Below are 15,824 nucleotides of genomic sequence, written 5' to 3' on the forward strand. Positions count from 1 at the left end.
AACGAAAACCAATGATTACTTTCTTGAGGTTTCATAGATTATAGATCAAACTATCAGGTCACAATTAATCTTTATTCTTGGAGTCCCTTAGTATGATTTAATCACTTGTGGCATTTGCAGATGGGGGAGGCAAGACCTAGGGACTCGGTTCGACCCAGTATTAACTCTTTGGCTTTCCCGCCAGCAAAGGTTCCCTGAAGTGAAAACGTTTAGGAGTGGGGAGGGGGTATTGGCAGTTCCCTTCCCATCTGAATTTTGTCTGTCTGCAGAAAACACAGGGCACCAAAATTAAGACTCGATCTCCTTTGTCAAACATGAAAATTATTACTATTTTTTTTTTCTAATAATGGGGTTTAAGGAGAGGGGGTACAGATACACACAGATTCAGAGAGACTTATCATCAGCAGAACGCCTTATGGCCGATGTTCATATACAAAGATAATAAAGATTACAAAAAGGACTTTTTCAGTCCTTGGCTATTCTATGATAAGTTCCAGATTATAACAGTCTAATAGGCACAGACCAGCCGTCTCTGACTCTAAAATCATGTCTGAAACAATGATAATTAACGTTTTACGCACCTTTTTCTGGCCAGCAACTGAGAAAGACAAATGAGAGAATTTCTCCCAAGGAATCATAAAACCATTTCTTGAGAGTAACTGACGTTTTAAAGAGAAGTCCACCGTGTGCTTAGCAACGAACAGATCAAGGAGGCCATCAGATTGTACTGCATAAATCGATGGCTGTTGTACACGGTGATAACCGATGGCGCTTTCCATTTCTGGGGAGGTTTGTTGGCTTTCATGTCTTCTGTTGCGATGGTTGGACATCGACCCCGTTGGTCTAAACATTCTCTTGTAGAGAGCTTCAAAGCCACCTAAAAGGGAGTAACTAGGCTTACCAATATTTGTTTAACTGCTAGCTGATTCAGAACTCCCTAAAAATGTAGAAATATTGCAACCTGCCAGGACTGAAGCTTGGCAAAGAATACAGACTGGATCGGGAAGGCCAAGAGGAAACGATGAGGTTATCTGGATTTGTGATTCTAGAATTTGTTCGGCAGTTTAGTTCTAGAATAAATTATAGAATTTATACTAAAATTAGTGTGGAAATAATAAGGTCAGTCAAGGGCTTAATGTAAATGTACTGATGCTGTTTTGATTTTAGTTTATTGCACAGATAAAGGATAATTATTTTTCATGGCATGTTTTATAGACCTTAAACTAAGAAAAAGAAAAGAAAGAAAACAATAGTGGTGTCCCCCAATTAAACAAGAAAGGAAAATAAGACAACCCGTCCTTCTGAAAGACACGTATTCTTCATTTAAGAAAACAATAATAAGAAATAAAATAAGTTCAGTAATAAATACATTCATGAGATTTTGCAAAATTAGCCTAGAAAATTTTCGGACAGTATCCATCGGGCCGGGTCAAGGCTTTTTTTTTCAATGATGACTTCAAGCCGCGCTGTACTTGCACTAACATGAATTTTAACAGACTTTATACGTTGAATTGAATGTAAATCTTAATATTTCTTAGTTGTTGAGTAAATCATTTAAGGCATAATCCCTTGTGTGGCACTGTTGTTTATTGAAATGGACCACGTCCTTTTCGCGCGAGATATGTTGAATCTTCCTTATCGATCGCGTGAGACTTGGCCTTAACGTGACATAGCCAACCGAACATGTCACGCGATAAGTATGACAACACGCGGCAGCATAGATTTTCATAAAACCCCGTGTTGTCATTGGTTAAAACGAAACAACATGAAGGTTAAGAATTAATTAGTTGAATAAAACCATTTACAGTTGTTTTATTAGCAACTAATGACCACAGCAACGTGCTGCAATAGCGGCGAATATTCAGAGTTAGCGAATTGCAATCCAGACATGAGAAAACCTTTTTTCGTTTTCTTATTTCAAGTAGAAATGAGTTAACAACTGAAATAGGGCTTGAAGGATTAATATCTGTCAAAGTAAACATCGCATTACGTTACCATAATCCAGCACTGAAAATTTGCATACCAAACAGATAGCTACAGCTTATCCGAAGGTGGGGCAAACAGCAGCAGCACGGCCACCGCTGAGTATAGAACACTATCACATGCAAACATGGCGAGTGTGTTAGAAACCCTACAGGACGTTAGCTTCACGACCTGGCTGGCGGTGATCCTTGGATTATTAGTATTTTTCTATTGGCGAGGGATCCAAAAATACAACTCACTTCTCGGAAGCTCTCCGCTCCCAGGACCCAAACCATTGCCTTGGATAGGTAACCTCCTCGATGTCTTCAGATATGGCGGAATGCACAAAATGTTTCTGAGTTTCTTCTACAAGTACGGCCGAGCTCACAAGTTATGTTTGGGTAGGTCACCCATAATCGTGGTCTCCGATCCTGAAATGATCAGGGAAATCTTGGTGAAGGAGTTTTCGAGTTTTCCAAATCGGCTTGGCTTCACACCTAGGCCGCCCCTCGACTCTGGCTTATTCGTCTCGCGCGGAGAATCGTGGAAACGTGTGAGGACCACGCTTATACCCCAACTTTTACCGCGTCCAAATTAAAGCAGATCGTGCCCATAATCGAGGAAAAGTCCGATTTACTGTTGAATAAGATGCAAAGATTTTAAGAGACAGGTAGGTCTTTCGCGTGGCATGGAACCTCAGTACAGTCGACTTGTTGACTGTCGTGTTGATTTTTACTAATACAACTTTTTAAAATTAATATAGATGTGCGACGCACGTAAACAAAACATACCTGGTTTGATTGATATTTCGAGTGCTAAGTAATCAACACTACCAGCACCGCACCAATCAAAAGCTGCGTTCGTGGGCGAACGCAGTTTTTCAAAATCGTGGGGTTTGCGGGCAAGCGTTTCTTTCGCTTCCCTCCCCCTCCCCCTCATTCCTTTTTTTTTTTTTTTGCTCTCGTCCCAACTTGCTCGACGAACTCGCGCGGAAACGCTTGCTATGCAGGCTAGATGATTAATTATTGTGATAATGACACAAGCATTGTAATAAGAGTGCTCATTGTGTTCATCAATGTTAGTCAGCTTATTTTAGTTGAACTGCAGTCAAGCTCATTTCACTACCCTAATTCCCTCCCACCCTTACAGTGTTGGAGTTATATCGTCAACTCATGGTTTTGCATCTCAGCTTTGCAGTCTGGCAATAAACTCCTTTGTCTCCAGACTTGTGGTCTGTGGTTAAAGGTAAACAATTAAGCCAAAATTATGTAAGACTTATAATATGTGTCACAGGAGGTTAAACCTAGGTTGATTCACAATTTCTTTTGTCTCCTAGCCCTAATTCATAGATAATTAGAGCTATAATTAAAACAAATGTAGGAAAATAAGTTTTATGAGAGTGTTTTATAGAAATAACAACTAGTAAACAACTTGTCCATGTCCGCAATCTTGAATTAAACCCATAGTCAACGACAATGGCCTTGAATTCGAGTTGCAATGATGTTGCGACAGTAGCCAGTCCCTCCCTTTTTCTCACCCCAACCCCCCCCCCCCTACTACCACCACCACACCCCGCCCCGCTTTCCCACCGCTATAATCTCATTTGAAACAAAGATGGCCGCCCGTAACAATAAGCCCTTGATCTCGTCGATGTCACGGAAAAATAGGGGTCTGTGAACAGCCTAAATTGCAAAATCTTCCACATTTGGTCAACGATGTGCCGTAGGCTAAATAGTTAACTTGAATGTGCATTCACTGAGAAGGATATGTGAGTATGAAATCTGTACTGTCTGATGTGAATGTCAGTGACTGCACGGTCGCATTCACGTGTCTCCAAACTGCAATGATATTTACACCAAACTCACCGTTTCCGAAGGGCACCCAACTGCTTTCGCTTTTTCACCTTCCGCCTCCATTCTTAGGCCGTTGCAACCCTCTTGTACCATCAAACAAAACGCGCATTACCTATCCCCATGTTGGACGTGAGGGACTGGGTTCTCATCATGGAGTTGGATGCCCCGGATCCAAATACACGCGGAAATCATTATCCAGGGTCGGCCAGGGGTATACCAGTATACCCGAAAAAATTCGCCAAAATACCCAAAAATAGCCAAAATTCATCCAAATATACCCAAAATTGTACCCAGGTATACTTTATACATGAAATTCAAAGAAAGTGATACACAATACCCGTATTTAAGCTGCAATATACCGTATACCCGATTTAAAAAGCCCCTGTATACCGTATACCCAAAAACCCTGGCCGACCCTGATTATCAGCATTATGTCATTATTAAAGTATAGTTAAGTTTAGTTCATTGTATTTTTCCATATTTCATTATATTTCCTTTTATGAAAACCAAAACAAGAGACACCATAACAAAACGCCGGACAAAACGTACGTTCTAGGTTCCTTCTGTCTCTACAAAACCGCAACTATTTATTTGGGCTGTACTGTACCACTCGAGAAGCTCGGGCTATTTTCGTGATGATGACTACCAAATTGGGACAGGAAATGAGTACAGGGATCATTGATAACATTTGAATTAACGCCTCCACAGAAAAGATCTGCATTTCACTTCTCAACCTCGTTCCCAGGGAGAGAAACCTGGGAACGAGGTTCTTCACTTCCGCATCTTGCTTTCTTCACGATCGATGTTAATTGCAAGGTAAGTCGCTCAAAAACTGTTAGTGTTCGTTTGGGAAGCAGTAACGTTGGATCGTTATAAATAGCCCCTCACGGCAGCCCAGGGTAGCTTAGGAAATACGCTTTCGGAACTACTGTAGCGTACACGTTGAATTTGATCATGATTACATGAAGCTCTCAGCTCGATGGGCTTCACCATTTTAACTGAGTGTCAGCTGGGAAGTTCAAGAGTTTTTAACTGATTGCGAAGTTTTGACATTCAGTTAAAGAGTTAACTGATAGCCGAAAGTCAACGCTGATATTGAGCTGAGATAAAAAGCTCCTCCACCATGCATTATGCATTTAGTGCATCCCTGCACCCCTTCAGGCCTTCCTTGTAGCCGTTCTCAATGAACAGCTTTAAAACCTCTAATAGTACATCGATGTCTTCATTATCAGCACACGTTGACACTTATCAAAAACTATGAGCCGGTTTGTAATGACTTTTTATACGGCAGTGGTATGGAATGGCTATAATCGCTAGCCAAAATGGCAGATGCAACAAACATCGCAGTCGATCAGTGCATAATAAAAGGGAGCTAAACCATATTTACCCGGTCATGGTAATAAACACGGAACCTGAACTGCGGACTATTCTTTTACAGAAAGTTTTTTTCATTTTAACTGTTTTGAGAAACAGATGGATACTAGAAAAGTATAATATTTACATAAGATCGGGACACTCCGGCGAAAAATCTTAAAATATACAGGCTATCGAGGGTCACGGTCGTGTTGCATTACTCAAGCATTTCGGGGTCATCTTTCACCTCAGAAAAACCAAACAAAGCAAACTTTGGCTAAACCCCCAATCAAGAAATGCTAGACTCGTTTATTACTAAAAATGAAATTCGCCTAACGTTCAGTTGGCAGAGGGAACTCACGAAAACGACTGATTTTATAAAATGTCTGTTCGGAGAAGCAAACTGATTGCTATTATAGAATTTTGTATTACTCGAGGACGGCTAAAAATTTTCGGATGACTGTTCCGTTCATATACAAATTTTGAAGCTTATCTAATAAATTCCCTACAATTTTCTGAAGTTTAATTTTTCACATTTCACTCCACAAAAATACCGATGGAGAGAGGAATTAGAAACATTCTCACTCTCGTAAAAATTAAATTGTATCTAAAATTTTCTGGAAAGTAATACTGAAGCCCTGATAATTCCGAAGAGACTTAAGTTGCCATAGGATGACCCCTCAGAATTCATTCTAGAGATCTCAAAGTACTCTGGATAGCCTAAAAAGTGTTTTCAGTCTATTTAGGAGAAGACCGTAGCCGCAGCTCTCTTCAGAAATGTCTTTTCATACTTGTCGGAATGTGTGCTTTGCATTCATAATCTCCGATCCTAGGACAAAAAGGCTGAAGGGCACTGACCGGTGCAAGAATTTTATATATACAGGATATTACACGCTGGCGAGAAGATATGAATTTTATGTTCGAGTGGCAAGAACAATATCTCACGAGTGAGCGAAGCGAACGAGTGAGATATTGTTCTTGCCACGAGAACATAAAAATCATATCTTCTCGCCAAAGTGTAATGTTCTTTTTATTATATGGAGAAACCAATTCAACAAAAGCAAAAGGCTGGAATCGTGACGTCATTGAACGATACGACACTTACAAAGGTGACATACGGAAAATACGCCACGCGGGTCCCGGATGAAGTGGCGTATGGAATCTACGAGTGGTTTAGTTCCCAGTAAAACACTCTCCTCCATATAATAAAATATTTATTCCCTCCACTCGAGTGTCTAATTGGAATTTTCCGTAATCAGAGAAAAGCCAAAATGCTGTCCTTCGCCTGCGCTTCTAACTAACAGTTGATTTCAGTCAGTTTACCCGTGAAGTTAGGTCCGGTCCAGATGCCAAACTTTTCATGACCCGAACCTAATACACTGAATTAAGTACATGAAAAGTTCGGCGTCTGAATCAATTACGAACGCCTGTTTAAATTTGGAACGGCTCACCCGTTCTTTTCCCCTAGTCCGGCCGGAAATTTTGCCTTTGGAGCGACTTTGGAACAGCTGTGATTCAGACGCCGAACTTTTCATGTACCGAACCTAATGCATAAATTATTATAACGTATTTTGTAAGGAGTTTGATCGAAATGAGCATTTTTCTCCTTTAGAATTTAGTTCGGCTGAAATTAAGATCGGCGTCTGAATCAATTCAGTCGGTCTAAATAATTTGGGTCGGCCTTGATTCGAGTTAGGTTCGGCTCATGAAAAGTGCGGCTTCTGAACCGGGCGTTAGACCGGCTAATAGGTCACTAATCTTAGATCATCGTACGGACCAATCGCGCTTTGCCATTCATAGAGGATATATGCGCTGGTTTAATTTGTTTTAAATCTGACTATCTTATATATCCGCCGAGCTTTCTGGATGAAAACAACCTCTGATTATATATTATACAAACTATCTAATTCTTCCCCTTTCTTGTTTTTCTACTAGTAAGTGTTATACTTTAGTATGGCAGCAGCAGGACCCTCCAAGGCTTTCGTTCAACTGACCTCTCCAGAAGAAGGAAACTGGCTTTCCCTCGGACGCGCTTTGACATCAGTTCTTTGTCAAGGTCTTCGTCCCTATATTCAACGAGAGATGGATCTTTTCTATAGCAATGTAATAGCCGCAATGACGGCACTACGCGCTGGACCGTGCACCTGTGTCTATGATCCGAGCAGAAAAAAGAACCATTACCACGATATGAGCACGTGTGCGTGGGCACAAGTTTTACAGGGTTTTCACATTGTGAACAAGCCGAACTGGAAGCAAAGTGACTCCTCCAAGTGGATTGACCCCAGTAAAGGTAAATGGGAAATAGCTAAACTTTTTCTTCCTGATATTGGGTTACATATGATCGAGAGTGCCGAAGACCTGGACATCACTGGAATTCTGAATCTGTTGTACTGGTGCAATCATTTTCTTGTTCAGCGACCACTGATTGAGGATGTCCGAGAAACCAGAAACACAAAATGGGTACATGTTCCAAAGCTAGAGTTGAACGACAAAGAAAAACGAGCTGCCTTTCAAACAATCGAGAAGCTTCTTCAAGATCCAGTATTTTGGGGGGATGTAGATGTTCAGAACGCTCTTCAGGACATTTTAGCCTTGAAATGCACTTCAGATGTGCAAATATTCAAAGCCGAGGTCCTATCTCATTTCAAGGAGGCAATTCGAAGCGACATGTCAAGCCTTAAAAGTGAGATGAAGTCGTTAAGAAAGGAATCCAAGAAAAATGAAAAACAGCGGGCACGCGTGGAAGGTCAACTACGAAATTTAAAAACATCTTTAAAGAAAGTGGAGCAAAAAACCGAAACAACTACTTTCTCAAGTCTTGTCCAGCAAATTCTGAAACTACCAATGACCATCACCATTTTTGTTGTGAGAGCTGTGGGAGGCATCCATTTAAAATCTTTCAAAGATTGCCTATACTTATTAATCCTGTTTTGTTGCATTGGAATTGTAGATGAAAGCCCATATAAGGACGGTAAGTTGGGGTAAAATTCGTTTTTCATTTGTTTGTTTGTTTGTTTTTTGTGTCCCACTAACATTTTCATACAGACTCTCTTTTCCTGGTCTTAACCCTTTGACGACCGCTTTGTTCGTTTTTGTTCCATATGGAACGAAAGTGTTCGTTCATGGATCCATTTAACTAGTTTTCAGTTTAATAGAATGGTAAAACCAATGAATCCGCAAGGATCAATCTTTGCGAAGGTAAGGCAAACTGCGGGCAATTCTTACACAATTACACACAAAAGCCGAAGTGCTTTCGTGAAAAGTTAGCCGGCCAAAATTCCGTGCGCAAAAAGACGATAAAGTGGCCAACAAAACTAGATATAAAAAAGAAAGGCATGCAAAGGGGAAAAAGGGAGCGAGAAATATAGATAAAAAAAAAAATTCACAAGCGCAAAACACAATTATGCTGTTAACTGAGATGATATGCCTTTAGGAATGCAAATGTCTTGTTTAGCCGTCCCAGCGCTAACTGGCAGAAAACCGGTCGAAAAAGGAAAATGCGGTATTTTCGCTACTCTCTGGCAGTCGACAAGGTTAAAAGGTGTCCTCTAACGAGAGGTTTGACTGTACTAGCGAGGTGTAACTTGCTTCGTGACCAAGACAATGTAAGTTTTTGTTACATCTCGTGGACATATTACCCGGCCGCGGATTAGCTAGAATTCGTGTAGCGTCTACAACGGTAAAATGGCAAGCAATGAACTTGAAGCTACAAACATTAGTAAAGGCCCAGAAATCCGTTGCTGTACGAGAAAAGGAAAGACTTCGAGCAGAGGTTCCCGTGCTGAAGAATCTTTCTGATTTCGCCCCTGCACCCACTTCGCGCAGCGGAAATCCAATAACGCCTTGTTGAACCTCTGCGGAGGAGAGAGGCCTCTGTTCGCAGCCCTACCCTGATTTCAATAGAGTTTGTAATAATATTATACGATTTTATTCCACAGGCTGTCCCAGAGAGGCGATTGGTGTTCCTTTTGGCACCAAAGAGTTTAATTTTACCTCTTACCTTAATTATGCTCGAGATAATTTTATTGGTCGTCAATGGTTATTTCAGTTGATGGAGAATTCCCTCTACCATTCACGCCAAGGTGTGTCTGGAGTCTTCATTACTGGAGATCCTGGAACTGGAAAGTCTGCGCTGACTGCACAATTAATCTGCTCCCGAAAGTCTAGTCGGACCTTCTACGATCATGTGCTAGGGTACCACCTCTGTAGAAGGTCTGAGAGAAATACACAGAATGGAGGAAAGTTTGTTCGTAACTTAGCCGATATGATAGCTCGCAGACTTCCAGAATACGGGTACATGGTTGCCGACAATTCACGAGTCCAGCGATCACTGAACAATGACTGTGTCACCATTCAAGATTGTGTACGGTGTTTTCAAGAGGCAATATTAACACCTTTAGCACTTTTGAAGAACAAACCGCAGGAGAACCGGTATGTTGTCATTGATGCCTTAGAGGATTGCCAGAGTGAAACAGCTCCCAGTTTTGTTAATTTGCTTGATAAGAAGCTTCGATTTCCATCATGGCTAAAACTTGTGATGACTTCTCGCAACGAGACCAGCGTTTCCATAAATTCGAACCACTTCATAAACCTGAAAATTAATCCTGAAGATGTTCGAAATATACACGACATTGGAACTTTTTTGGCGGCGAAACTTTTCCAAGATGGTCCTTTAATCAGTCCAATAAAATTTTGGTTCGGAGATAATAGCACGAGAAATACCGCACGATTGACATTTGCCCTGCTGAGCAAAAGTCAAGGAAATTTCCTGCTCGCTAAGGAGATGCTTCATTTTTGGGAAATTTCCAAAGCTGAAAAAATTGATCCTTACTCGCTGCCTGAAACGTTAGGAGAATTATACAAAAGACAATTTGAACGATTGTACAGTCCAGCGGAAAATTTTGAACCTCTACGCCGAGTGTTAGAATTACTTGTGGCCTCTTTTCAACCAGTCTCTTTTAAACAGATTTTCGATATTCTCAGAAGAAAAGAGAATCTTAAAGAAGCTAGTAGGTTGAAATATAGAATGAGTAAACTGGGGCATTTATTGAGATACGAAGAAAACGACAGAGTGACAATTTATCATCCATCGTCAACAGAATGGCTCACAAGTGAAAGCAATACAAATGGCCCATTTTATGTCCGCAAAAAAAAGGGACACGAAATGTTTTGTGACTATTATTTTAGCTTAATTACCGAGGGAGACACCTCCTCGTTGACAGAGTACATTCTCAACTTCGCACAACACATTGCTCATGGCAGTTGGAAAAAAGATTTCGTTAAAAAATTTCTCACTCTGCCCTCAAAAGTTTTTTATTTATCAGATCCTACAATTAATAGGACTCTGTTGCACCTTGCTGCTACGATAAACAGCACAGATGCACTGGACCTATTGTTGCGTCATGTTACCTACGATGATTACATTGATAATCGTGGAATAACCCCTGCGTTTTTGGCCGCAGAGCAAGGCCTTGTGCGTAACTTGGCTTTAATGGTAAAGAAAGGAGCCAACATACATCATGAAACAAAGTCTCTGTCATCTACTTACAAACTGCTAGGGGAAGAGTCTGTAGAATCTGACAGCATGAATATTAGGTGCAATCTAGTGTTTCAATCTAAATCAAAGTTATTTTCTTCTACAATGCTTCACGCGGCAGCTCATGGGGGTCACTTAGAAGTAATTAACTTTCTAATTGACAATGGTGCGAACATTTCGACGGTCAATGGTGTTAAATTGACTGCATTACAAATAGCTGCTGAGAAAGGACATGTGGAGGTTGTTAAAACATTATGCGAAGCGGGCGCTGTACCTGATCAAATTGCCCTCCACCATGCTGCAGCAAACAATAAGTTAGAAGTAGTCAAGTACCTTTTACAAATTGGTGTTAAAGATAAATGCATGAGATGCGATGGGTCTTTCTACTGGCTAAAAGGAAAACATCGCTTGCAAAGAGATAGTTTTTCTATACCATCGTTTTCCCGTTATAAAGAATTCATTCATTCAAACTCAAAAATAAAACAATATGAGACCCAGTTAGAGCTTGGAAGCACTAAGGATAAAGAAGGAGAACTTTATGACGACAAACATTTAATATTCTGTGAAACTGCACTTCATGCAGCGGTTTCAGCTGGCCATGAAGCGGTGGTCAGGGAACTAGTTTCTCACCCAGCCACAGCGTTAACCTGCCGGGATTATTCAGGAAGGACTCCTTTGCACGAGGCAGTCCGAAAACGTAACAGCCGCATAGTAGATTTCCTGCTTTTGAACGATCCAAAACTGGTATATGAAACTTGTAATCACTTGCAAAGTTTCCATGAGAACATTTCTATAATGGCATGGACGTTTCATGATGGTACACAATGTGATTTGAAAGTAAGATCACAGCAACTGAGTTTTGAAGAAGTTACAGAATATGACAGAGATATATGTCACTGCGGTTATACTCCTCTTCACCTGGCTGCTCGGTATGGCCTTATGGATATAGGGCTCCACCTTATCAGTTTTGGTGCAAAAGTGGATGCTCCTGACTGCCTAGGCGCAACACCTCTTCATGTGGCTGCTTGTCATAATCACATAGTCTTTGTACTCGTCATAGCCCATGCAAACCTTGGCGTTAATGTAAACAGCAAGAGTTCCAATGGATCGACACCTCTTCATAGCGCTGCAGCATGCGGCGCAGTCGAGGTCATAGACCATCTGATTTCCCATGGAGCCAACGTAACTGCGGCTGACGAAGGTAACCTCTCGCCATTACATTATTCAATTCTCCATGTACGACCAATTAATCATGAAAACCAACTGTACAGAACCAGTTCGTGTGGTGTGACACTTCACCTAACAACAGTTGACCTCAGAGGTCCAGATCATCTTTGTATGGATGGCAATCTTCTCTACACACAAAAAAAATATCGATGGCTCGTTGCACTTCTTCATTTGATAGAGCTTGGTTCGAAAATAAATTCGGTCGACTTATATGGAAGAACGCCTTTGCATTTAGCATCGGCAAACGGTTTGGCTGATGCCGTAGTTTTTCTGTTGAGTAAGGGGGCTAAGCTTGAAATCCGTGATAAGTTTGGCAAAACTCCATTAGACGTTGCAGTGGAAAATTGCACGGTAAAATCAACCTCTACTCCGTTTGTTATTGGTAGACGTTTCCTTGACTTGCCAAAGCATTTACGTGACAATGAGATGGTTGTTTATCTACTTCTGTCAAATGGAGCCTCGTTCAAGAAATGCGAACGTAATGGTACGAGTTTGTTACACCATGCTCTCGCAAAACACCAGCCTTACATAGCTCAAATCTTGTTGTTTAAGGGAGCCAGTGTTCATTGCAAAGATAGTTCTGGAAGAACACCTGCCTTAACTTTAATTGCTAATGGTGGAGGTTGGACAGATATTCTTTTGAAGCACTTACATTATTCCACTACAATTAAATGTGGAGAGCCTTTTATCTCATCAGTCTTTCATTTGTTTTGTTTTTTTCCCCCAAAGCGTCAAGATAATAATTTCTTTCAACAAATTAGATGCAACAAACAAGCTTGTTTATCAAGAAAAAGTCTTCTTAAGAGAGCTGTGAAATGGCATCGATTGAAGAACAAAGTTATCGATTCTTGTCTAGACGCGGAGGGTTTTAGGCCCATTCACAGAGCTGCACAAGGAGCCAACTTAGTAGGTGTTCGCAGCCTTCTGAAACTTGGTGCAAACCCGTCCTTATTGTCTCCACAAGGATATGACGCGCTTACTCTCGCAATACTGCACTCAGGAGGAAGCATTTGGCACTCCCCTGAAACAAAACGGCCGAGTAGGAACGATAATGCATCTCTTGTGGCTCTAGAGCTTCTTTATCATGCCATGAAAAGTCGCGGTTTTCAGATTGTATGTGACTCGAGCAAATCAGAAATGACTCTATACCATTTGGCAGCTTCTCGTGGACTAGTTAAGTTCATACAAGAGATATTAAAAGAAAAGGAACGTCATAAGTTGGACGTGAATTGTCCTAACAAAGACGGGGTCACACCACTTTACTTAGCGGAAGTTTTTAGCTTTGAAAACAATGATAGCAGTTATAATCCATGGAGAGAGGTCGCGACGATGATTAAGGAACATGGTGGTAAGATGATGTTTCCAGCAAAGGATGTTGAATATAGAATCATCTATGAAAGGTTGCACGGTTGGATTCCCAATAGTCTGGAATTAAGTTTGAGGCCTGACGTCCTTGGTTTCGTACTTGCACTTTGGTCTAAATTCCAGGACAAGCAGAAAAGTCAAAGGCAGTATAACTGTAACTGGGACTGGACATGGGAGAATAATGCCACCGTTTCACTCTTATCGCAGGTTGCCGTGTTTCATGAGCTAACGCGTCAATTGCAATTAGTAAGCCGAAAATTCGTTATTATAAAACCATCTCAGTCTGAGTTTGAAGCCTTTGTGTCCTCTATTGATGACATAAGAAAGTGTGCGACTCAAAATAAACGTGGATATTCTCTTATTTACTTAAACAGGATAATAACAATGGCCTATACTATTAAAAAGACGAGTAGAGTGGCTAACTTAAAAGTGTGGTACAAAATAATCTTGAGGATATCACGGAGGGTGTTGTTTAATTTGATGAGGTGGTGGCATCTGAGCATGTTCCAAGAGTTTGGTTGCCTTAAGAGTGTGTTTGACAAGTACCGACCGTTTCTGTTGGATGAGAAAACGTTGACTCAACTAATTGCAACGTTTACAAGAAGTACTCTAGACTGGAGTTTGGAAGTGACCTGTTCATTAATTAAGTTTGTATTTCGTACCTATCTGGCAGTGTCAAGTGATTTGTGCAGCAATGGTATCATTGTCATTAATTCTGTATTGAGTAATCACTATCCAGACTTCATAAGAAATCGAATGGGTTGGACTGTTGATCAAAAGGAGTCCTGGCCATTAGACTTTCTTTTTAAGTTTTCCTTAGGTCTCTACCATCAGTATGAATACTTAAAAATACTCAGTGTTGCATTAGAACAAGGAACTCGTCTTGCACTCCATTCTGAAAAGTTTGAGCGCGAGTGGAGAAGGGTATGGGAAACGCACCGTAGCAGATTATGTTCCTAGGCCTGGATATTTCGGCTTAAAGGACCCAAGCAGGTACTTAAATAAAGACATTCAATAAGAGAAATTTCTTAACTTGTCCTAACATTTAGAAAAATCAACATTTGAATTGACTCTGATCAGACTAAAGTGTTATATGGAATGGTTCAAGTTATACGCGCCTAACGGAGGTCGGCGAGTCTCCATCGATGGATCTCTCTCAGAGTGCTTTAGTTTGGACTGTGGTGTCCCACAAGGGTCATGCCTGGGCCCCATTTTTTATCCTATATGCATCCGAGCTATTTAAGGTGGTTGACAAGCAGCTTCCAAAAAAAGCGCACTGCTACGCGTACGACACACAGATCTATCTGATTTTTAAGCATAAAAGCAACACATCCCAGCATAGAGAAGAGCAGGAGTTAGCTGATCCAGGACAGACTCCTTATTAAATTCAATAAGACTGAGTTTGTGATTATTGGAAGTCTGCAAAAACTTTACAAACTGCAGGCTATGAACATCGAAGTAGGTAGTTCAGATATAAAACCTAGCTCGCAAGTTAAAAATCTAGGCTGTCTCGACTCCAATCTGTGTGTGCGTGACCATATCACAAACGTGTGCAAAGCAGCTTTCTTCTACGTGCATAATATTAGACGCATTAAGAAGTATTTATCGAGAGACAACTTACTTGCTCTCATACACCCATTCATCACGAGCAGGCTAGACTACTGTAATGGCTTGCTCACGGGCCTCCCAAAAGAAAAAATAGCGAAGTTGCAATGCGAGTAAAACGCCATCGCTAGACTATAATGAATGGATACCATAAGCATGAACTTTAATAACTCCAATACTTTATGACTGATAAAGTAAACTGGCTACCAGTGCAAGCGCGCACACATTTTAAGCTTTCAAAGCCATTCATGGCCTCGCACTTACTTTTCTAGCCATAAAATGCAAGTCCTCGTACCCCGTATAATCATAAATCTAACTCGGGCACGTTATTAGAGCCACCCAAGGGTAAGATGTTAGTTACTCTCGGTAAGCGTGCATTTCAGACAGTAATGTCGCATTTGTGGAAGGAGCTGCCTTTATAAATATGCCGTATAGAATCTCTCGGCTAGAAACTTCTAAGAATTCAATGAAGACATTCCTTTTTAGGCAATTTTTTGAACTGTGAATTTTATTTAGCTTTTATTTTCTCATGAGATTTTAATAATAGTTTATATTTTGTTAAGAGTTTTCTATATTAGGGTTTGATTTTTATCAATATTCTCATTATTATACTATTTACTATTACGATATTTTGTAGATATTTGAAACATTCATTGTAATTATCACTGCGTTATGTACTGTTACGTTATTTCTTTTCCTGATAACGTCACAAAATGTATTCTAAAAACGAGATACATATTGATGGTTTTCACCGTGACGTCATCAGATTGTAAAGTCAAAAAAGCGAGGTTTTACGAATTCTTAGTTACACTAGGTTGAAGATAAATAGAAAATAAATCTTTGTACAAGTTATTGCTCCAGTGATGAGATATGCGACGAGACTAGTTCACGTACTGATGTTTATTTCTTTTCTTAACCTTATT

At 40.5% G+C, this 15,824-nt stretch overlaps 1 protein-coding gene across 1 annotated transcript; it reads left to right on the top strand.

Moving 5' to 3' along the window:
• Positions 1-7,505: 7,505 nt before the first annotated feature.
• Positions 7,506-15,691, top strand: LOC140923622 (uncharacterized). Its single transcript, XM_073373695.1, has 2 exons — positions 7,506-8,139; positions 9,107-15,691. The coding sequence occupies exons 1-2, from the start codon at positions 7,506-7,508 to the stop codon at positions 14,254-14,256; spliced, it is 5,784 nt and encodes a 1,927-aa protein (XP_073229796.1). The 3' UTR covers positions 14,257-15,691.
• The last annotated feature ends 133 nt before the right edge of the window (positions 15,692-15,824 follow it).

This window comes from Porites lutea, chromosome 13, assembly GCF_958299795.1.
Source record: "Porites lutea chromosome 13, jaPorLute2.1, whole genome shotgun sequence".
Lineage (NCBI taxonomy): Eukaryota > Metazoa > Cnidaria > Anthozoa > Scleractinia > Poritidae > Porites > Porites lutea.